The sequence below is a fragment of the Camelina sativa genome, chromosome 9 (assembly GCF_000633955.1).
Source record: "Camelina sativa cultivar DH55 chromosome 9, Cs, whole genome shotgun sequence".
NCBI lineage: Eukaryota > Viridiplantae > Streptophyta > Magnoliopsida > Brassicales > Brassicaceae > Camelina > Camelina sativa.
In genome coordinates, this window is record NC_025693.1 from 23519236 (window position 1) to 23543817 (window position 24582).

General features: G+C 34.7%; 3 protein-coding genes across 3 annotated transcripts; 1 reads left to right on the forward strand and 2 right to left on the reverse strand.

The window, feature by feature from the left end:
* LOC104711902 lies at positions 4087–6200 on the forward strand. The gene has a single exon (XM_010428679.2). The coding sequence runs from the start codon at positions 4554–4556 to the stop codon at positions 5964–5966; it is 1413 nt and encodes a 470-aa protein (XP_010426981.1). The 5' UTR covers positions 4087–4553; the 3' UTR covers positions 5967–6200.
* LOC104715630 (uclacyanin 1-like) lies at positions 6402–7437 on the reverse strand. The gene has a single exon (XM_010433022.1). The coding sequence runs from the start codon at positions 7368–7370 to the stop codon at positions 6402–6404; it is 969 nt and encodes a 322-aa protein (XP_010431324.1). The 5' UTR covers positions 7371–7437.
* Positions 16257–17374, reverse strand: LOC104711904 (uclacyanin 1-like). Its single transcript, XM_010428683.2, has one exon. The coding sequence runs from the start codon at positions 17305–17307 to the stop codon at positions 16339–16341; it is 969 nt and encodes a 322-aa protein (XP_010426985.1). The 5' UTR covers positions 17308–17374; the 3' UTR covers positions 16257–16338.

The following is a 24582-nucleotide window of genomic DNA, read 5'->3' on the forward strand; positions in this document are numbered from 1 at the left end:
TCTTAGATACTTCACAGTCTTACCCTAACTTCTAATATTGTCCTCTTCTTCCAACCTTGTGGAACTTCTACTGGACAATGACACAGTTTCCCTCTCAGGTTGTTCATAACAGTCATCTGTTTAGTCTTCTGCAAGTTGAACTGAGACACCCGTTTGACAGCCTCACCTCTATGGTTCCTTATGCCATATTTTGCAATTATAGTACCCTCGTGAGTAATCAGCCCTCTGTGCAGATCTTTTGCTCCTTTACTCATCTTCTTGTTATTCCTTAGCTGATCCTCAAGGCGTTGTCTCAACAAAGACGAAATGACTTTTCCTCAGACAACAATTTCTCAAGAGTGGAGACTCTACAAAGCAGCTCTTCTTTCTCAGACACCAGACCATAATTCTCCTTCTTTTGCAGAATCAGATCCTTAGACAGAGCGATGACTTATTTCTCAACAGATAAGCCAGCCACATCATCCTTAGGTTTCAAAACAGACTCCTGATTCTCATCATCTTCTTGGGCTGAACCAAGATCACTCCATGTCAGACAAAATATCGAATGACCACAGCCTTAACGGTTGTAAAACTTCAACACGCTTCTTCCTTCAAGTGCAGAACATTCTGATTGGAAGTGTCCATAACCTTGATAGTCAGAACTCTGAGATTCTTTCTCTGCACCAGATCTGGATGATGAAGATTGACACTGACGTTGTACACTCTTCAGCCTTCCGAACTGCTTCTTGCTCAGTACTTCCTCATTACCTTGAACAGACGTCTGAGTTTCTACAGTCTTCAGAGTGAATGATTTCTCAGCCTTCTGATCATTCTTTCTCATATGCAGTTCATCTGTCTGAACTAATTTCACACACAAATCAACCTTTTGTTCATCAGAACTTAAGGCACCTTTATCATCAGATTTGTGAGAAAGATATCCATGTGATAAGCTCCTGAGAAATTCCTTGACAAACCTCTTATCCTTATATACCTTCTTCAGCACTACACCTTCCTCACACGGCGAGCTTAGTTGACTGTTGAAATGACAGGATAGTGAGACATCAGATTTTTCCTTCTTCACCCTTCTGGTTTCCTCAACGAAGGCTTCCAAAATATCCCAAGCTTCTTTCGCCGACATACACTCTTGTACCATCGCGAACAGATCCATAGGCAAGCAGCTGAAAATAGTAGATAATGCTTCAGCGTTCTGTTTTCCCTTTAACTTCTCCTCAGCCGTCCATAGCTTACAGGGCTTTACTACAGTTTCTCCTCTCATGTTCGTAAGTGTTGGAAGTGACCATCCATCTTTAACAGCGAACCAGGCTTCCATATCACGACTCTGAATCATCTGTCTGATTTGTGCTTTCCAATCATCATAATACTCAACATCAAGCTTCAGCGGATTGTTCTCATCAACGAACTGTTGTGGATTCTCCATACCTCGTCTCAAGATCTCACCTGTTGAAAAGATACACAATTCTTTTATCAGGCGTCTGCTCTGATACCAATTGTAAGGGTATAGAGAAGCACAACACACTGATTCACACTTGGAACGCGCCAAGCCAACGCTTTTCTATTCAATCTTATTAACAAAATTTATCTTTTACAAGGATACAATTTTGTCTCGGCCCTTACTCAACCTATTCTACCCAATAGGATTGAACCCGACTAAGAATGAATCTGACCCCTCTTCTCTTTTCTATCTAAACACACACCTGTGTAGATCTAAGAGAATAAACTCACCCTCTCTCTTTTTAGCTGAGAGATTAAAACTCACCCTCTCTCTTTTCTATCTAAACTCTCACCAGAGTAGATCTAAGAGAAAGAAAAAACAATTCTCTGCGCACTTAATCACCACCCTGATTAACGTCGCAGAGAACTGGGAACACCCCTTCTAAGCCTTATTTTTGTGGCTTCGAAGTTTACAACTGTATCAATATTCTAGAGTGCTCAACTTGGCTCGTGGCCTACTCCTAGAATATATATACACGATTTGAGAAACCCTAGAAGGCGAATCTCCAAGTATCACGGGATAAGGAAACTGCTTGTTTCTCAGCCTTATCCTTTCCTTAACTGTTGCGGAGAATATTCTTCATATCTCCAGACAAACGGAAACTGCTTGCTCCTCAAGCTTATCCTTTCCTTATTTATCGCAGAGAATATTTTCCATATCTCCAAGTACAATCTTGTCTCTATCTTCAAGACCACGTCAACAGCCTTCCTTGATGCATCATCACATCCACTCACGTCTTTCCACGTCAGCTCACACATCCATGTCAGCAACTCGGGCGTCTATGATCTGATGCAGCTTCCTGATTGGCACAACGCTCTGTTCGGCACAACGACTTGTTCCTCACAGCGAGTTGTTCCAGAATCTGCATTTACAGAAAGTCCTTCCATGGAGGATAGTCCTTCTACTTGCAATATGTCCATATCATATTCTGATCTCGAGATCTCAAGAATCTGAGAAGAAACAAATTTGGGTCAGTGTTCTTTCTTTTTTTCCCTTAAACAAAAGTGCTATGGTTCTGATTAGACAAGCAAGAACTTGATGTAAACTCACTCGTTCGAGAACATAAACGGCGTTTCTGGGGAGTGTATCGCGAAGCCTTTTGTAGGTGGCTTGAATGGCCGGTACTCTCCAAAGATCTGCAACGTTTTGTGCATTCTCGCGGCTTGATGGTGGAAATATCTTCAGGTTTACGTCTTCCTTTTCTTCATGTTCGTTATTCTAGAAGAACACTGGAGTTATGAAAAATAAAGAGTGTCTCTTAACAAATGTAATAGGGTTTACGTATTGATTTAACGAGTGAAACAAAAACACTACAAGATAAAAGAAAAAAAAAAAAAAAAAAAAAAAANTCGTCATGATCCAAAGGTAACAAAAATTTGTCGTCATGATCTATATAAAAAAAATTAAAAGGACTAAACTTTGGATCAATATTTCTCAAAAAGTCAAATATATCATTTAGTACTATATTTTCTCATGAGTTTAGCTAAAAATAAAATCGAATCAGAGACCCAATTCAACACTCAGTAGCAAATCCTACAAGTGCAAATATATCATCTTTAGTTAGTAGTACTATATTTTCTCATAATTAGTTTAGCTAAAAATTAGTAATTTTTGTTGACATGCTTACCTTATACTTTTCCTACCATTACACCAATTTGTTTCAACAATTCTTTAAATAATATTCGAGTCCACTATTAACCAGATATATTGAAAAAAAGAAGAAGAACCGTGACACAACCGACAAGAGATAAATCAAGGGAAGACTCTCACCAACCGATTTTTTTGGCATATTCATTGCTTTGTCCACTCCTCTCTCTCAATCATACTTTTAAACTTATGACCTGACGACATAAATGATACTACTATCACTTTAACTTATTTGACAATTACCATAAAACAAACTCATCTAGTATTTTTGTCGCAGTCTCTCGTGTATAGATGCGTAAGAAAAACCTTCTTTCTCCACTCTCCACATATGTGCATGTGGTCAAATATGAGAGGATGATTTGCTTTATTGAAGAGTATGCAAATGAAATTTGTATTGAGATTACTTCTCTCCATAGTTTAAGCATTTGATGTGTAGGCACCACTCGAGAGAGATTCAAGACAGCTGGAAACAATGCCAATAATTGTTAGAAAATATTCTTTCCAATATTTTTTCATTTATACATACGAAATTAAATAGAATCGTATGGCGTATATCTCATCAAGTGTCGGTGGATTTCGATTCACTCTCCGAACCATGACTCTTTTTATTTAATGAGTTATGTACATTCTAATAAATCGCTTGACTTTATTACTATATAAGATAAATGCGAACATGCAATTATTTGTCCCATCTCGACTGGTTGAAACGATTATGAATTTTTTTATTTTAGATGACAAAATTGTAACGAGATTAATGATGATTATTAGGAACTAATCCGATTATATAATTCTAGGTCCATTGGGATTTGCGAAACACTTTACCGTATCTTATCATATCAAATCAAAGTTTAGTTTTAAGTGTTAAACTCAACGAAGGTTTGACAACTAATCACGTGGCATGATGACGTCATCACCACTTATCTCTCTCTTCCTCGTCCCTTCACAGTTGTCACTTTATTATTTACTTCACTTTGAGAGCTCTTCCAAGATTCACAGATCTCTCGTTCCTTCCGACTTCCAAAACTCTCTTCAGATTTTCCCACCTTTACTTTGATCCTTACGAAACCCTAATTCCCCAAATCAGCATTTTCTTCAAAGTTTCAATCTTTATTGAGAAGAGAGTTTCATCGTAGTCGTAGTATGTAGCTAGATCTCGAAGAACTTGCCTATGGTTCGATCAATTGGGTGAACAAAAATGGATCTTATGCTGATACAGAGACGTGAATCGAGAAGGGTCTGGTTTGGATTACAAAACTCAATAGTTCTCCTCGTGGGTGGAAACCATACCTCCTCCAGGTTTTGCACTCGCTAAAATCTCTTCTCTTCTCCTCTCCCCCACCAAAAAAATCTTCTCTTGAATTCCTACAAAATTCAAACTCTTCGGATCTTGTTTTTTTTAACTACTCGGATCTTTATGGGCGTTGGAGTGCTAAAGCTGAAACTGATGCCTAGCTCATTCCGTCGGCGCGTTATCTTACGCGCCCTCGTGATCGTCTGCGCTTTCTCTGTTGTATCTGTTTTACGAATCCTCGGCGGAGCTTCCCAAGGTGAGAATGATAATAGTCATAATACTCAGCCGTGTAAGGTTGATGAGTGCGCCGTGAACTTCGCGTTTCTTGGTCCGTTCCTCTTCTCAGGCAACGGATTGTTATCCAACAGGTTCCTTAAACCTGTTTTGAACTATTTGGAGTCAGAGAAATGTAAGGACAACATTGATTTGACTACTCAAGTTGTCACAGAGCTTACTGGTATGAATCTTCTGAGTTATGATTCTAAAGCTCTCTGTATTGGTCGGAGATCGGTTTCAGCTGTTCTTGCAATGAATCGACAAGGGATCTCTGATGTTAGTGTGGCTTACATGTCACCACCTGTTTTCGCTTTCAAGCATAGGAAGTTCACAAGTGAGCTACGTTACGAGGATGCATCTTTTGGCTTTGTGTTTTCTATGGATCTTGAGACAGTTGCTGTCCCTGCTTCACTTGTTTATGAGATCGAGCGTATACTTAAGCCTGGTGGAACCGGGGCTATGCTTGTTGGTACTACTAGTGGATCTGACTCAAACGGTATGGTCAGATCAGTTTCCCCTGTTTCTTCGTTGCTGAAGAACTCGAGTGTGGTTCATGTTGCTTCATTAGGTGAACAGCTTTTGGTTGTATTCAAGAAAGATGGTGAAGATAGTTTCCACTTGGATCAAACTCATCATCATGACCTTCCGGCTGAGTGCTCCTCTGTTCTCAACAACCGACAGTACATTGGACTATTGGAGCCTCTTCTAGAGGAAAAGCGTTTGGATTTCGAGAGACGGATTCATTACTTGCCTGAGTTCATTGATCTTTCTTCTAGGAAGAGGTTGGTTTATATTGATATTGGTGCAGCAGATCATCTTAAAGCCAGATCGGATTGGTTCTTCCCATCGTACCCTATCGATAGGAAAGCTTTTAATAGCTACTTTGTGCATCACAACACATCTATCTTGACTTCTTATGTCAAAAGCCCTGGCGTAACCTTCATCTATCATCCGGGGCTCGTAGCAACTAAAGTAACAGTAGGTGGTCCTGCAGATCAAGAAGAAGAACCTTTTGTGGAAGATGATAGCTTTGATTTTCTAGCATGGTTCAATGAAACAGCAAGCTACGCTGATTTCGTGGTTCTGAAGATGAACACAAGCGACGCTGAGCTGAAGTTTCTCTCAGAGTTGATAAAGACAGGAGCTATCTGCTCAGTTGATGAATTGGTTCTTAACTGCACAGGGTACAGCGACTGCAGTGGTATCTTTAAAAGCCTCAGGAACAGTGGCGTCTTTGTCCATCAATGGTGGGAAGACTAATAAGCTCAATAGATGGAGCTTTAAAAACTAAAAACTATGTTCTTTGGTAAGTTGCTGATGTTATGTTTTTTTTTACTGTTGCTACAATCTTTGCTTATGTATAGAGCAAAGCCGCAGAAGTTTGCTCCAGCGACCCAGCACTTCTGTGGTTCTACCTAAATAAGTTGTCGTCTGTATGAAGTTTGTTTTGTGTATGCTTCAATGGAAGTTTGTTGTGTTGTGTGTGTTTCTATTTGATGCTCTGTTTATACAACTACCTAAAGCCACTATTCTCATGATCAAACAAGATAGAGATCCCGAAAATTGAAGAAAAATATATGAAAATAATTAAACGAAACAATGTATTTCAACCATTAAACGACTAAAAAAAGAAAAAAAAGAAAAAAAAAAATCTTAAATAACACCAACAAAAACCCTATAAACTAATTTGAATGCTTAGTGATGAGGTCTGAAAATGCATAACCAGGGCCGCCACCTGCTGCAGCGGTTAATACGTGAGAGCCTCTTGGGAACATCCGGCAAAGTAACGTCTTCGGTTGATGGTTGCACGGTGACTCGAAGCTTAATGCCAGCCTGACAAAGACCGGTCTTTAAGCTTACAAAATAATGCACTCCTGGTTTGGTGAGCTTAATGAGATCGTGTCCCGTCTTGTATACAGCTACGGTAGAATTTGGTTCACATGATCTGAAGTCAAGATCATCGCTGAGTTCTCTAACGTCGTTGAGTTTGTTGTTGTATTGGAAAAAGAGAGTATCTCCAACACGAAATTGTCTATCTTTACTCCACCTGTAATAGTAGTAACTGTTGTACACGCTCCATCCTTTAGAATCACCTACCTTGTAGATCTTTCCTCTCTTGCTCGGGGGTGGTGGTGGCGGAGAAGTCGGACGTGGCGGTTCATGGTTCATGCTCGGTGGTGGAGGAGGAATCTGACGTGAAGGGGCATGGTTCTTGCTTGGTGATGGTGGAGGAGCCGGACGTGACGGTTCATGGACCTTGCTCGGTGGTGGTGGTGAAGGAATCGGAGGTGACATGTCATTGACGACAAAAACGTCATATTTAAGTCCCGAGACGCGGCATTGAAATTCATTTGAGGTGATGAAGTAGTGATGTCCTGGTTCCTTGAAGGTTACAACATCGTATCCGGTGTTGTAAACAACTTTAGGAGAAGAAGAATTGCATGAATCATACTCTAAGGCGCTGGAAACTTGAGCGACGTCGTTGATGTCTTGATCGTACTCAAAGACGAGGGAATCTCCGACGTGGAATTTCTTATGTTCAGCCCAAGAGTCGTCCTTGATAGTCCATCCATAGTCACCACCGACTGTGTATAGTTTAGCCGAGGTGCAACTCAAGAGAAACATGATCACGACCATGAAGCCAAAGATCTTCTTGGTCACCATGATTCCGATCGTATGAATAGGAAGAAGAAGAAAAAAGATCTCTAAACTCAGCTCGCTGAATGAGAAAGAGAAGTATGGATGAATGTGTTTGGTGAAAAAAGAAGTCACGTATGAGCTCTATTTATAGAGTTTCACGATCCCTAATCATAATCCTTGTCTTATTTGGATTTAGTTTAGTTTATTTTCTTATTCCAATCCTTTTCTGCTAAGGCTTTAGTTTTGTTTTTTTTTTAGTGTAATGTTAAGGAATATCTTATCTTATTTTATACAATTATAAATTTATATATAATAATCTTATAATTATCTTAATTAAGTTTATTTTATTTCCTTTTTCTGTAGATGATTCGAAGTTCTAATTTATTTGTTTATGTGTATACACATCATACTACGTAAGTTGTTTCTTTCTGGAATTATTTTAACTTTTTTGCAATCTTCTACTGATTAGGTTTTATTTCTCTTATTTAATGAAAAAACTTATCTTATTTTATACAACTACCTAAGGGCTTATCTTGTGCTTAAATTAAATACTTTAAGTAAATTTTTTCTTTTTCTTTTCTGATAATTGGATTTATATATTTAATGGATAATAGGACTTATAAATTAATGTTGTATTTTATATTTTTACTAGTATTATGATCCGTGCATACGCACGGTAATATATATTGTAATTATATTATAAAAGATGAAAAATAAGATATTATTGAAGCTTCATAAAGATTACATATATTAATCAATGTTAGTTTAGATGTATCGAAGTTATATATAAACAGAAAACAAATCAAATATATATATATAGATCAAATAAATAAAAATATTTTGTTTTGAAAACTCATTAATTCATTTTCTAAATATAACATCTGGTTTTCAGAAACAAACAAAATTAAGAAAATTACTGAAAAATTATAAATAATAACAGAATATACTAACTGGATTTTCTCTTAAATTTTAAAAGAGTAATGTAAATTGAAAAAAAAATATTTGGTTGCCAAACTATAAAAGCTTAAAGAAGTTGTTGCTAACATTTTCTTCCACGATATGTGTCTCTATTCTTTTTTGTATAGAAAGATTTCTCGAGTACTTGTTGCTCCTTATTCTTTCCTAAATGAATTTAGGATTATATTTTTAACTATTAAATTTAATAATAAAAAAAGTTTCATGGCATTTTTTACCTATACACACCAAAGAAGAGACTGTTAGTCACAATTCACAAAAATGTGAGATTTTATATAAAGATTGAGAAATCAGTTTGAAGATAAACATAATCTGTCAGTACTTTTCACCTTCATACTTGAAAGAAAGAAATTATGATAGGATGCTCTTTTGACAGATAAGAAATTTGTAGAAAACTATAAACTGCATATATGATTTAAGAAAAAAAAATGTGAGTAAGAGCAAGAAATGAAGAGCAGACAGTTCATCGTCATTTATATTAATAAAGAGAGATATTAAACAGTTTCAAAAATATTGGAATCGTGATGAAAAAATTTTGGGATTTTTTAGCATTTTGTTTTTTTCACTATAAGGTAACTTTAAACCACCCACGTTTCATTTAAAAAAATAACAAATGGAAAAAAAAAAATAAAACGTAAATATTTGCTTTTCTTTATTTCTTCCATTTAATTTTATTATTTTTAAATTGTCATGTGTCAGATTTTTATTTATAAGATAAATATGTACGTTTTCTTTACAACACAATTACACTTGGGGTTTTAGTTTTCTTCTTCAAATTCTATCTCATGCTCATGTACATTTAATTTACAATTACCATTGATTGCTCTTGTGTCTCGTATAAATATTGGACCAAATGGACCACAAAGAATGGATAACTAAAATGAAGAACAAAAGAGTTCTTCATTAATGGAATCAAATACACATCCAATATTAGTGTTTTCGATTAACAAAACAATAGGTAATGGGTAAACCAAGTCATTGTTCAAACCAAGCAACAAACATCCACATAACTCTTTATTACGTTCTTGTCATCATACATTTATTGCGATATCACATTACTCTTGATGCTTTCACTATTTTAAAATATTCATGGAAATTCAAACGTCAATTATTCTATATTCCTATAATATTATATATATATATATATATATATATATTCATTCATAACATAGACTAAATTGCATTATTAGAACAAAAGCTAAAATCAAACGGTCCTCCCCATCACACTATCATAGAAACTAAGCAGCAAAAAAAAAAAGTAAATCATATATAAAGGAAAAATTCATATATAATTAAGGATATCTTGGCGTTTTAGTATGTTTCTGAAACTTAATTAGAAGTTTGATACATGTACTATTTACAATGGATAAAATTGGGTGGTGTGAGATAGAGGAGAGTAGAGATAGAGAAATTAGTGGGACAGAGGCGATGGGGGGAATATACGTTAAAGCCCTGGTCGGTTGGGAAAAAAAGAGGAAAGAGGAAAGGAGAGAGGGAAGAAAGAAATGTTCGATTTTGGATCAGCCGCTAAAAGACCTTATCTTTTCTTAATCTCTTTTCTTGATAAATGTTCATTACATCACATATCATATATATATATATATATATATATATATATATATATATATATATATGTCCCATTAACATATGACCTAAAGTTTACCCAACACTTAAATAATTAATTGGGCCTTGTCCTTAACACTTAACAAACACTTAATTTCTCGTCTTCTTCCTTGCTTTGTTGCTTCTCCTTCTTCATCGCATCACTTCTCCGTTTCTCTGTTTTTCTTCCCAAACTTTGTTAGCCACTAAGATTCCTTGATCAAGTTTGAGCATTAATCAAGGTCTGATTCCAACACTCCCTCTCAGACCTTTGATTAATCTTCAAAATTGAAGTTGGGAATTCAGTGCTCTTCTTTTCACAATTCTTTCTTCTGATTCCTCTTACCACATCGGCATAGCTCACAGGTAGACTCATGTTCTCCCTCATTGATTTGTTCTTATCGACTCCTGTTACTTGAGTCGAGATAACCCCTTTCTCTGACCTGATTTCAACTTTGGTGTTTTTCTGTTTTCCTCTGATCCCCTTGGCTTGATTCAGTTTTTCCCTATGCAGATTTGATTCCACACCAGAAACTTGAGCTGCATCTCCCTCATTACTCTTACTCTCATTCGGATTTGGTGTGACCCCCAATTTAAAGCGAAGTTCTTCAAACCGTTTTGTATTAAGAGGCTTAGTGAGAATATCGGCGATTTGCTCCTCACCACTGCAGTATCTCAGGTTTATTACTCCTTCTCTTTCTGCTTCCCGAACGACATGATACCGTATTTGGATGTGTTTGGTTCTTCTGTGCTGAACCGGGTTTCTTCCAATTGCGATCGCAGAAGTATTGTCACAATAGATCGGGACACCTTTCGCATTGTCTACCTTTAGTTCTCCCATAAGGCGCTTCAGCCATACTGCATGATTTGTGGCTGAGCTTAATGCCATATATTCTGCTTCAGCTGTGGATTGGGCAATTGTATCTTGTTTCTGCGTTTGCCATGTGAACATCCCGCTCCCTAATGTGAAACACATCCCGGTTGTACTACGCATGTCTTCTTTAAAACCTGCCCAATCAGAGTCTGAGTACCCAATTAACTCTGGTTGTCCTGTCTCTTGAAAATGCAAACCATAACCGATTGTTCCCTGTATGTATCTCATTACTCTTTTTGCATCTTGTAGGTTTTGTTCCTTTGGCTGAGACAGACTTCTAGACAGGTAGGAGGCAGCAAATGCAAGGTCTGGTCTTGTTGCTGCAAGATATAAGAGACCACCCACCATACTTCGGTACAACCTTGGATTAGTAAGGTGTGCTCCCTCGTCTTGTCTCTTTTCATTAGGCACTAATGGTGTACCAACACTCTTGCAATTTTCCATTCCAAACTTTTCCAACAACTGTTTAGCATATTTTCTCTGGCTTAGAAACACTCCTGTCTCAGTATAAGTGATTTCAAATCCAAGAAAATACTTAAGCCTTCCCAAATCAGTCATTTCAAATGTCTTACTTAGATTCTCTTTAACTGCTTGATCATCTCCTCATTGCTGCCAGTGATGATGAGGTCGTCTACGTAAAGGCTTATCACCATGATTTCTCCTTCACTCTCTTGTGTGTACATTGCAGCATCACAGTCACTCCTTTTGCATCCTTGTGACATGAAGTAAGAGTCAATTTTGCTATACCAAGCCCTGGGAGCTTGTTTGAGGCCGTACAAAGCCTTCTTCAATTGTAAACCATGTTCTCAGCTCCCTCAATCTCAAAGCCTGCTGGTTGCTCTACGTAAACTTCTTCTGTTATTTCTCCATTTAGGAATGCTGACTTAACATCCATTTGATGCAGCTTCCATTTGTTTTGTGCAGCAAGAGCAATGAGAGTTCTGATTGTATCATGTCTAGATACTGGTGCAAAAGTCTCTCCATAGTCCTCTCCATACGTTTGCGTGAACCCTCGAGCTACAAGTCTTGCTTTTAGCTTGTTTATCTTACCACATTCATCAGTTTTGACTTTGTATATCCACCTGACTGAGATTACTTTTCTATCTATAGGTCTTTCCACCAGCTCCCATGTTTCATTCTTGTTGATTATGTAAATCTCATCATTCATTGCCAGCTTCCACTCCTTGCTATTCATGGGTTCCTCCCATGTAAAATAGCAAGCTTCCTCAACATTGTTTGCTTCATTCCCTTTTCCTTCTTCACCATTGTATATATCACTCAGTTTCTTGACTTTGTGTATCAGTCGAGAGGAGCTACCAGGTTCTGTTACACTCTCGCTGAATTGAATAGGTATAGGGCTGATCAATTGTCTCTCATTTCTTTCTTGAGGTACAGTTTCTGGACGTGGATCATCCTTTCCTTGTTGCTCCACATTGGTCTTCTCTGTTGTGTCAACAATGTTGTGTGAGATTTCTGTGGAGTCCTTCACTTCTTGTTTTTCCCAATTCCAGCTTTTGTTTTCTTCAAAAATAACATCTCTCGACACTTCTATTTTCTTTGTGCCCAAAACATACACTCTATACCCCTTGCTTACATTGCTATATCCCATGAAAACTGCTTTTTCTGACCTATCATCGAGTTTTCTTCTCTTAACTGCAGAAACCCACACATGGCATATGCACCCAAACATCCTTAAATGATTCACAGAGGGTTTGTGACCACACCAAGCTTCAAGAGGGGTCTGATGTTCTAGTGCCTTGGTGGGTAACCTGTTCTGAAGGTAGGCTGCAGTAAATGTTGCTTCAGCCCAGAATTTATCAGGCATCTCCTTGTCCTTTAGCATACTTCTGGCCATGTCCATCAAGGTTCGATTCCGGCGCTCTGCAACTCCATTCTGATGGGGTGAGTATGCCACAGTGAATTGCCTCTCAATCCCACTTTCTTCCAAGAATTTTGTGAATCTGTCAGATTTGAACTCACCTCCCCTGTCTGATCTAATCCTTTTAATTCTTCTACCAGTTTGTGTCTCTACCATGTTCTTGAACTTCTTGAAGGTATCAGACTTTAGTTTCAGGAAGTACACCCACACCATGTGAGAGTAATCATCAGTAAAGGTAAGAATGTAAACACTCCCATTGCATGATGGTGTCTGCATTGGTCCACAGACATCTGTGTGTATTAGATCTAAGACATCTTTGCTTTTAGTTTCTGACATTTTTGGGAATTCTTCTCTACATTGCTTTCCCTTGACACACGCTTCACAAACCTCCTGAGTTACTTTGAATTTAGGTAATCCTTTGACCATTTGACTTGTTTGAAGATTGTGTAGGTTGTGATATCCAGAGTGTCCTAGTCTCCTATGCCAAAGTTCAGACAAATTCTCCTCTTTGGCAGTCCTCATGCTTTCCTCCGCCATTTGCATCCTTAGAAGATAAGCTTTATTCTCCATTTCTACTTCTACAATCTTTTCCCCTTTGTTGTTATGTATTATGCACTTATTTCCCGCAAATAAGACTTGATACCCATTTCTCGTCATCTGAGGTACACTCAATAGATTTTTATCTATTCCTGGTACTAAGAAGACATCTTTGATTACCCTAGTTCCCTTCTTGGTCATCACCTCAATATTTCCTTTACCAGTAGTCATTATCCTAGCACCATTTCCAACTCTGATAGGAATTTTGACTGACCTGTCAATGCTTGAAAATAGCCTTTCTTCTCGAGTCATATGATTCGTTGCACCGCTATCAATCAACCATGTTTCCTCATTGTTTGTGTGTTCTCCTACGTGTGCAGCGTTGAACAGTGCAATTTCTTCTTTGTTGACTGGTTGTTCTTGATTTTTCCTGCTTTGACATTCTCTTTTAATGTGCCCAGGTTTCCCACAAATAAAACATCCTTTCCTTGGTCTGAACTGTTTGAAAGAAAACTGAGTCTCATAACAGTGAATAAGGTAGCACTTATCTTCATTGTGATTCTGCTTTTTGCAAATGTTACACCACATCCTCTCTTCCCCCATGGATCTAACACTTGAATTCATTTTCTTCTCTGTGCAGACTTCTTAGGTTCAAGACATCAAGATCGACCGAGCTCTGATACCATGTTCGTTTTGGATCAGCCGCTAAAAGACCTTATCTTTTCTTAATCTCTTTTCTTGATAAATGTTCATTACATCACATATCATATATATATATATATATTTATGTCCCATTAACATATGACCTAAAGTTTACCCAACACTTAAACAATTAACTGGGCCTGATTAACTTAATGGGCCTTGTCCTTAACACTTAACAAACACTTAATTTCTCGTCTTCTTCCTTGCTTTGTTGCTTCTCCTTCTTCATCGCATCACTTCTTCGTTTCTCTGTTTTTCTTCCCAAACTTTGTTAGCCACTAAGATTCCTTGATCAAGTTTGAGCATTAATCAAGGTCTGATTCCAACAAGAAAATGGATGGGACCCATGAATTTTTGGATGTCTTTTTTTTTGTTCTATGTTCCTTTCTTTTTCTCTTTCTCTTTCTCTTTCTATTAATATTTTTTTTTCATTACAATCCCCTTTTCTTAATTATTTAAATATTTATTAATATATTTTTTGTTTCAAATTTTTTTCTACATACAAAAAAATTATGTATGTTTCTTTATAATTTGATATGCATTTTGTTTTAATGATTTTAAATATATTTTATTCAAAAGATCTATATTTGTGTACGGTTTAAATCATTCAGCAGGTTTAAACCATCCAGCATGCCGTCCAGTAATATTTGTGTACGGTTTAAGCCATCCAGCATGCCGTCCAGTAATATTTGTGTACGGTCCAAACCATCCAGCATGCCGTCCAGTAATATTTGTGTACGGTTTAAGCCATCCAGCATGCTGTCCAGTAATATTTGTGTACGGTTCAAGCCATCTAGCATATTTGATAGATTCAACTCGTCCAACAATATTTGTGTACGGTTCAAACCATCCAGCATGTTAGATAGATTCACACTATCCAACAATATTTGAATACGGTTTAACCCATCCAACATGTTGGATAGATTTAAAATGTACAATAATATTTGTGTACAGTTCAAACCTTTCAACTTATTGGATAGATTCAAATTATCCAATAATATTTGTATCCGTACACCTTATTAAGTGTACAATGTACAGATGTCTGTACACATTATTAAGTGTATAAATGTAATTTATTTAATTTTTAGGATTTTAAAGAAAAAATATATAATTTTTTTGTATCTAAGAAGTTTTCTAAAAAAAAACTTCTATTAACAATTATTTAAGAAATTAAGAAATATGGAGAAAAGAGAAGTTACAATGGCAGAAATTGTAATTAAAGAGACTATTGAATGGCAAAAAAGAGAAGGAAAATAGACCAACAGTGAAAATTGTGGGTTTATCTAATTGTAAATTGTGACTGTATCAATATGATAATTATGTTTCAAAAATGTATGTTTTTGCCAAATAACCCTATAATTAATATTTTCTTTGACTAAAAAAATTATAATAATATTTTCTATTGTATTTTTCATCAATTTATTTATTTTATTCTAAATAAGATGATATAACACAAAACTATTTCTAAAATAATAAATATTTGTTATCTAAAATATGTTTCTAAATTAGGTTATGGTCTTAATGATGTGGACAATGTGAGAAACTCAAGACGGGATTCATAGATTCAGTCTGCTAGCTACTTTTGACCATTAAGAAGCGGACCAGCTAAAGCGGTTGAATAGAAGGTTAGAAAAAAAGGTGGATTGTAGCGAAGAGGGACTCTCCGTTGAAAGACAAAAAAGCTATTCATTAGTTTGTTGATTCTTTTATGCAAATGAACCGTTTCTTTCATATAGAAAAAAATATCATCTATGAATTATTATTTTCTATCGTTATTCTCAGTAATTTATTTATTTTATTCAAAATAGGATGATATATATTAAGAACTATTTTAAAAATAATAAATATCTGCTATCGTAAATATGTTTCTAATTAGGTTTAAAAGAAGCTATTCATTAGAGGTCAAAAAAAAAACACATGCATCAAGATAAATTTAGGCTCTTTGATTTTTTTTAACTCCTAAATTCGAGTTTCATTATGGCATCTATAATTGATAAAAAAAGATTAATATTATTTAACTTGCGTATTGAATCGTTAGGGGCGTGGTGAAATTCACTATAATTATAGAATTCAAAAGTTAAAAAGAAATATATAGTACGCCAAATACTCCGTACGATAAACACGTACGGAATTATATAATTTACTGAGGCATCCTTAATTGACTAACTAGTCTTTTCGTTACTGCTTAGAATCTAACACATGTACGACAATGTAATTATATGGAACATGTTCACGTTTATGACTTTAGGGGCATATATTCACATAATCAAACTAAATAGAAACGTCAAAATATTAAGAAAAATATATGAAAATAATTAAACGAAACAATGTATTTCAACCATTAAACGACTAACAAAAAGAAAAAAAAGAAAAAAAAAATCTTAAATAACACCAACAAAAACCCTATAAACTAATTTGAATGCTTAGTGATGAGGTCTGAAAATGCATAACCAGGGCCGCCACCTGCTGCAGCGGTTAATACGTGAGAGCCTCTTGGGAACATCAGGCAAAATAACGTCTTCGGTTGATGGTTGCACGGTGACTCGAAGCTTAATGCCAGCCTGACAAAGACCGGTCTTTAAGCTTACAAAATAATGCACTCCTGGTTTGGTGAGCTTAATGAGATCGTGTCCCGTCTTGTACACAGCTACGGTAGAATTTGGTTCACATGATTTGAAGTCAAGATCATCGCTGAGTTCTCTAACGTCGTTGAGTTTGTTGTTGTATTGGAAAAAGAGAGTATCTCCAACACGAAATTGTCTATCTTTACTCCACCTGTAATAGTAGTAACTGTTGTACACGTTCCATCCTTTAGAATCACCTACCTTGTAGACCTTTCCTCTCTTGCTCGGGGGTGGTGGTGGCGGAGAAGTCGGACGTGGCGGTTCATGGTTCATGCTCGGTGATGGAGGAGGAATCTGACGTGAAGGGGCATGGTTCTTGCTTGGTGATGGTGGAGGAGCCGGACGTGACGGTTCATGGACCTTGCTCGGTGGTGGTGGTGAAGGAATCGGAGGTGACATGTCATTGACGACAAAAACGTCATATTTAAGTCCCGAGACGCGGCATTGAAATTCATTTGAGGTGATGAAGTAGTGATGTCCTGGTTCCTTGAAGGTTACAACATCATATCCGGTGTTGTAAACAACTTTAGGAGAAGAAGAATTGCATGAATCATACTCTAAGGCGCTGGAAACTTGAGCGACGTCGTTGATGTCTTGATCGTACTCAAAGACGAGGGAATCTCCGACGTGGAATTTCTTATGTTCAGCCCAAGAGTCGTCCTTGATAGTCCATCCATAGTCACCACCGACTGTGTATAGTTTAGCCGAGGTGCAACTCAAGAGAAACATGATCACGACCATGAAGCCAAAGATCTTCTTGGTCACCATGATTCCGATCGTATGAATAGGAAGAAGAAGAAAAAAGATCTCTAAACTCAGCTCGCTGAATGAGAAAGAGAAGTATGGATGAATGTGTTTGGTGAAAAAAGAAGTCACGTATGAGCTCTATTTATAGAGTTTCACGATCCCTAATCATAATCCTTGTCTTATTTGGATTTAGTTTAGTTTATTTTCTTATTCCAATCCTTTTCTGCTAAGGCTTTAGTTTTGTTTTTTTTTTAGTGTAATGTTAAGGAATATCTTATCTTATTTTATACAATTACAAATTTATATATAATAATCTTATAATTATCTTAATTAAGTTTATTTTATTTCTTTTTCTGTAGATTATTCGAAGTTCTAATTTATTTGTTTATGTGTATACACATCATACTACGTAAGTTGTTTCTTTCTAGAATTATTTTAACTTTTTTGCAATCTTCTACTGATTAGGTTTTATTTCTCTTATTTAATGAAAAAACTTATCTTATTTTATACAACTACCTAAGGGCTTATCTTGTGCTTAAATTAAATACTTTTAAGTAAATTTTTTCTTTTTCTTTTTTGATAATTGGATTTATATATTTAATGGATAATAGGACTTATAAATTAATGTTGTATTTTATATTTTTACTAGTATTATGATCCGTGCACGGTAATATATATTGTAATTATATTATAAAATATGAAAAATAAGATATTATTGAAGCTTCATAAAGATTACATATATTAATCAATGCTAGTTTAGATGTATCGAAGTTATATATAAACAGAAAACAAATCAAATGTATATATATATATATATAGATCAAATAAATAAAAATATTTTGTTTTGAAAACTCATTAATTCATTTTCTAAATATAACATCTGGTTTTCAGAAACAAACAAAATTAAGAAAATTATTGAAAAATCACAAATAATAACAGAATATACTAACTGGATTTTCTCTTTAATTTTAAAAAAGTAATGTAAATTGAAAAAAAAATATTTGGTTGCCAAACTATAAAAGCTTAAAGAAGTTGTTGCTAACATTTTCTTCCACGATATGTGTCTCTATTCTTTTTTGTGTAGAAAGATTTCTGGAGTACTTGTTGCTCCTTATTCTTTCCTAAATGAATTTAGGATTATATTTTTAAGTATTAAATTTAATAATAAAAAAGGTTTCATGGCATTTTTTACCTGTACACACCAAAGAAGAGACTGTTAGTCACGATTCACCAAAAATGTGAGATTTTATATAAAGATTGAGAAATGAGTTTGAAGATAAACATAATCTGTCAGTACTTTTCACCTTCATACTTGAAAGAAAGAAATTATGATAGGATGATCTTTTGACGGATAAGAAATTTGTTGAAAACTATAAACTGCATATATGATTTAAGAAAAGAAAAAAAAAAGTGAGAAAGAGCAAGAAATGAAGAGCAGACAGTTCATCGTCATTTATATTAATAGAGAGAGATATTAAACAGTTTCAAAAATATTGGAATCGTGATGAGAAAATTTTGGGATTTTTTAGCATTTTGTTTTTTTCACTATAAGGTAACTTTAAACCACCCACGTTTCATTTAAAAAAAATAACAAATAGAAAAAAAAAATATTTGCTTTTCTTTATTTCTTCCATTTAATTTTATTATTTTTAAATTATCATGTGTCAGATTTTTATTTGCCAAGTGACTTGTGCTTTATAAGATAAATATGTACGTTTTTATTACAACACAATTACACTTGGGATGGAATAAAAAAATATTTTTATTTGGACGTTTAATACCCAATGGTTTTGGATTGGAATAAAAATACACCAAATAATAAAAATGTGTCATTTAAAACCCAAAATAATAAGTGTTGTTATTTTCATACACTCGATTTTCCAATAAAATCAAAATTCCAATTTTACTCCGGTTATCTAATTAATTATTAATTTTTAATATAAAAAATTTCGGTTTTTGTTAACCATTTTATACCAAAAATTAACCCTGGTTATCTCTCTTCTTCTTCTTCTTTCAAATTGTCGTTGCCCAAAAACCAAGATTGATCGGCGATGGAAGCTTTCATCGAAACAAATCAGCACTCATTTTCAATCTCTTCCTCTGATCTTTCCGTGATTGTTAGAACGTCGTAGTGGAGACTCGTGGCTAATCGATCTAAAGCTTCGGTTCTCGAAATCTATAGGTTCCGGGTAGGGATTGAATCAGTGAGTACAAAAGGGTGATTGTTAGAGAGAACTTTCTTGAGGTTACGGATGAAATTGAGTAAATTGCATCGTGGGTATTCCCATATTTCGATGCATCTAGAGTTTGTGAATCATGAAGAACTGACGAATGGGTTGTTGGTGCGAATTGGAATCAAAATAGGGTTTATAAACACTAGAGGAGGCGTTATTCGGTAGTTTTCGTGAATCCAAATGGTTAATTGCACGGTTGGGAGTTGTGTAGTGGAGTTTCAAATACGTAGAGATACTTCAAAGGAAAAGAGTTTTGAGTTCTTCAGTTTTATTGTTATATATTATGAAATGACTTGAAATGTTTTGGGTTAAGCTTAGAGAACAAGGGATAGTGATTGTTTTATTGTTTCGTGGTTTTTGGGTATTATCGAGCAACGACAATTAGAGAGAGGAGCAGACAATTTAGAGAGAGGAGCAACGACAATTAGAGAGGAAGAGGAAGAAGAAGAAGAGAGATGACCAGGGTTAATTTTTGGTATAAAATGGTTAACAGAAAACCGAAATTTTTTATATTAAAAATTAATAATTAATTAGATAACCGGGATAAAATTGGAATTTTGATTTTGTTGAAAAATCGAGTGTATGAAAATAACAACACTTATTATTTTGGGTTTTAAATGACATGTTTTTATTATTTGGTGTATTTTTATTCCAATCCAAAACCATTGAGTATTAAACGTCCAAATAAAAATAACTTCGGGTTTTTTTTGGCATTTTTCCCATTTTAGTTTTCTTCTTCAAATTCTATCTCATGCTCATGTACGTTTAATTTACAATTACCATTGATTGCTCTTGTGTCTCGTATAAATATTGGACCAAATGGACCACAAAGAATGGATAACCAAAATGAAGAACAAAAGAGTTCTTCATTAATGGAATCAAATACACATCGAATATTAGTGTTTTCGATTAACAAAACAATAGGTAATGGTGAAACCAAGTCATTGTTCAAACCAAGCAACAAACATCCGCATAACTCTTTATTACGTTCTTGTCATCATACATTTATTGCGATATCACATTACTCTTGATGCTTTCACTGTTTTAACATATTCATGGAAATTCAAACGTCAAGTATTCTATATTCCTATAATATTATATATATATTCGTTCATAACATAGACTAAATTGCATTATTAGAACAAAAGCTAAAACCAGTCGATCCTCCCCATCACACTATCATAGAAACTAAGCAGCAAAAAATAAATAAATAAATCATATATAAAGGAAAAATTCATATATAATTAAGGATATCTTGGCGTTTTAGTACGTTTCTGAAACTTAATTAGAATTTTGATACAGGTACTATTTACAATGAATAAAATTGGGTGGTGTGAGATAGAGGAGAGTAGAGATAGAGAAATTAGTGGGACAGAGGCGATGGGGGGAATATACGTTAAAGCTCTGGTCGGTTGGAAAAGAAAGAGGAAAGAGGAAAGGAGAGAGGGAAGAAAGAAAATGGATTGGACCCATGACTTTTTGGATGTCTTTTTTTTGTTCTATGTTCCTTTCTCTTTCTCTTTCTATTAATATTTTTTTTATTTCACTACAATCCCATTTTCTTAATTATTTAAATATTTATTAATATGCATTTTGTTTTAATGATTTTAAATATATTTTATTCAAAATATCTATATTTGTGTACCGTTTAAATCATTCAGCAGGTTTAAACTATCCAGCATGCCGTCCAGTAATATTTGTGTACGGTTTAAGCCATCCAGCATGACGTCTAGTAATATTTGTGTACGGTCCAAACCATCCAGCATGCCGTCCAGTAATATTTGTGTACGGTTTAAGCCATCCAGCATGACGTCTAGTAATATTTGTGTACGGTCCAAACCATCCAGCATGCCGTCCAGTAATATTTGTGTACGGTTTAAGCCATCCAGCATGACGTCTAGTAATATTTGTGTACGGTCCAAACCATCCAGCATGCCGTCCAGTAATATTTGTGTACGGTTTAAGCCATCCAGCATGACGTCTAGTAATATTTGTGTACGGTCCAAACCATCCAGCATGCCGTCCAGTAATATTTGTGTACGGTTTAAGCCATCCAGCATGACGTCTAGTAATATTTGTGTACGGTCCAAACCATCCAGCATGCCGTCCAGTAATATTTGTGTACGGTTTAAGCCATCCAGCATGACGTCTAGTAATATTTGTGTACGGTCCAAACCATCCAGCATGCCGTCCAGTAATATTTGTGTACGGTTTAAGCCATCCAGCATGCTGTCAAGTAATATTTGTGTACGGTTCAAGCCATCCAGCATATTTGATAGATTCAACTCATCCAGCATATTTTCACTATAAGGTAACTTTAAACCACCCACGTTTCATTTAAAAAAAATAACAAATAGAAAAAAATATATATAAAACGAAAAATATTTGCTTTTCTTGATTTCTTCCATTTAATTTTATTATTTTTAAATTGTCATGTGTCAGATTTTTATTTGCCAAGTGACTTGTGCTTTATAAGATAAATATGTACGTTTTTTTTACAACACAATTACACTTGGGGTTTTAGTTTTCTTCTTCAAATTCTATCTCATGCTCATGTACGTTTAATTTACAATTACCATTGATTGCTCTTGTGTCTCGTATAAATATTGGACCAAATGGACCACAAAGAATGGATAACCAAAATGAAGAACAAAAGAGTTCTTCATTAATGGAATCAAATACACATCGAATATTAGTGTTTTCGATTAACAAAACAATAGGTAATGGTGGAAAACCAAGTCATTGTTCAAACCAAGCAACAAACATCCACATAACTCTTTATTACGTTCTTGTCATCATACATTTATTGCGATATCACATTACTCTTGATGCTTTCACTGTTTTAACATATTCATGGAAATTCAAACATCAATTATTCTATATTTCTATAATATTATATATATTCATTCATAACATGGACTAAATTGCATTATCAAAACAAAAGCTAAAATCAGCCGTTCCTCCCCATCACACTATCATAGAAACTAAGCAGCAAAAAATAAATAAATAAATCATATATAAAGGAAAAATTCATATATAATTAAGGATATCTTGGCGTTTTAGTACGTTTCTGAAATTTAATTAGAAGTTTGATACATGTACTATTTACAATGGATAAAATTGGGTGGTGTGAGATAGAGGAGAGTAGAGATAGAGAAATTAGTGGGACAGAGGGGATGGGGGGAATATACGTTAAAACCCTGGTCGGTTGGGAAAGAAAGAGGAAAGAGGAAAGGAGAGAGGGAAGAAAGAAAATAGATGGAACCCATGACTTTTTGGATGTCTTTTTTTTGTTCTATGTTCTTTTCTCTTTCTCTTTCTCTTTCTATTAATATTTTTCTTTTTTTCGTTACAATCCCTTTTTCTTAATTATTTAAATATTTATTAATATATTTTTTGTTTTTAATTTTTTTCTACATACAAAAAAATTATGTATGTTTCTTTATAATTTGATATGCATTTTGTTTTAATGATTTTAAATATATTTTATTCAAAATATCTATATTTGTGTACGGTTTAAATCATTCAGCAGGTTTAAACCATCCAGCATGCCGTCCAGTAATATTTGTGTACGGTTTAAGCCATCCAGCATACCGTCCAGTAATATTTGTGTATGGTCCAAACCATCCAGCATGCCGTCCAGTAATATTTGTGTACGGTTTAAGCCATCCAGCATGCTGTCAAGTAATATTTGTGTACGGTTCAAGCCATCCAGCATATTTGATAGATTCAACTCGTCCAACAATATTTGTGTACGGTTCAAACCATCCAGCATGTTAGATAGATTCACACTATCCAACAATATTTGAATACGGTTTAACCCATCCAGCATGTTGGATAGATTTAAAATGTACAACAATATTTGTGTATAGTTCAAACCTTTCAACTTATTGGATAGATTCAAACTATCCAACAATATTTGTATCCGTACACCTTATTAAGTGTACAATGTACAGATGTCTGTACACTTTATAAAGTGTATAAATGTAATTTATTTAATTTATAGGATTTTAAAGAAAAAAATATAGAATCTTTTTGTATCTAAAAAGTTTCTAAAAAAAACTTCTATTAACAATTATTTAAGAAATTAAGAAATATGGAGAAAAGAGAAGTTACAATGGCAGAAATTGTAATTAAAGAGACTATTGAATGGCAAAAAAAGAGAAGGAAAATAGACCAACAGTGAAAATTGTGGGTTTATCTAATTGTAAATATGGACTGTATCAATCTGATAATTATGTTTCAAAAATGTATGTTTTTGCCAAATAACCCTATAATTAATATTTTCTTTGACTAAAAAAATTATAATAATATTTTCTATTGTATTTCTCATCAATTTATTTATTTTATTCTAAATAAGATGATATAACACAAAACTATCTCTAAAATAATAAATATTTGTTATCTAAAATATGTTTCTAAATTAGGTTATGGTCTTAATGATGTGGACAATGTGAGAAACTCAAGACGAGATTCATAGATTCAGTCTGCTAGCTACTTTTGACCATTAAGAAGCGCACTACAAGGAAACACGGATTTTACGACTACAATTGGCGACTAAATCAGTAGTCGTTAAATTAAGCGACTACGTACCCACTAATTAGCGACTGTTTTATGACTATTCTCACATAGTCACTTTTTAGTCGCTAATTTGCGACAATATATATTAATAGCTAAATTAGTCGCTAAAGGGCGACTAAAAAACGACCAATTTATAATAGTCGTTATTTTGGCGACTAATTTACGATAATTTCAGTGGGTCGCAAACGTTTGTCGCAAAATAGTCGCTAATTAGCGACTAATACGTAGTAGCTTGTGTAGTCGTAAAATTGGCGACTATTTTGCGATATATTCGGCGTGTCGCAAAATTTAGTCGCAAAATAGTAGCAAAATGTTGGTTCAAAATCATGTTTTTAACATTGCTGAGTAGGTGTACTGGTATTTGGTGACTACGTGATATAGTCACTTTTTAGTCGCTAAATATCTCTATATAAACTCAGCTCACCTATCGTTTTTTTCACCCAGAGAAACACAAAGCAACGCAAAAAAAAAAAAAAAAAAA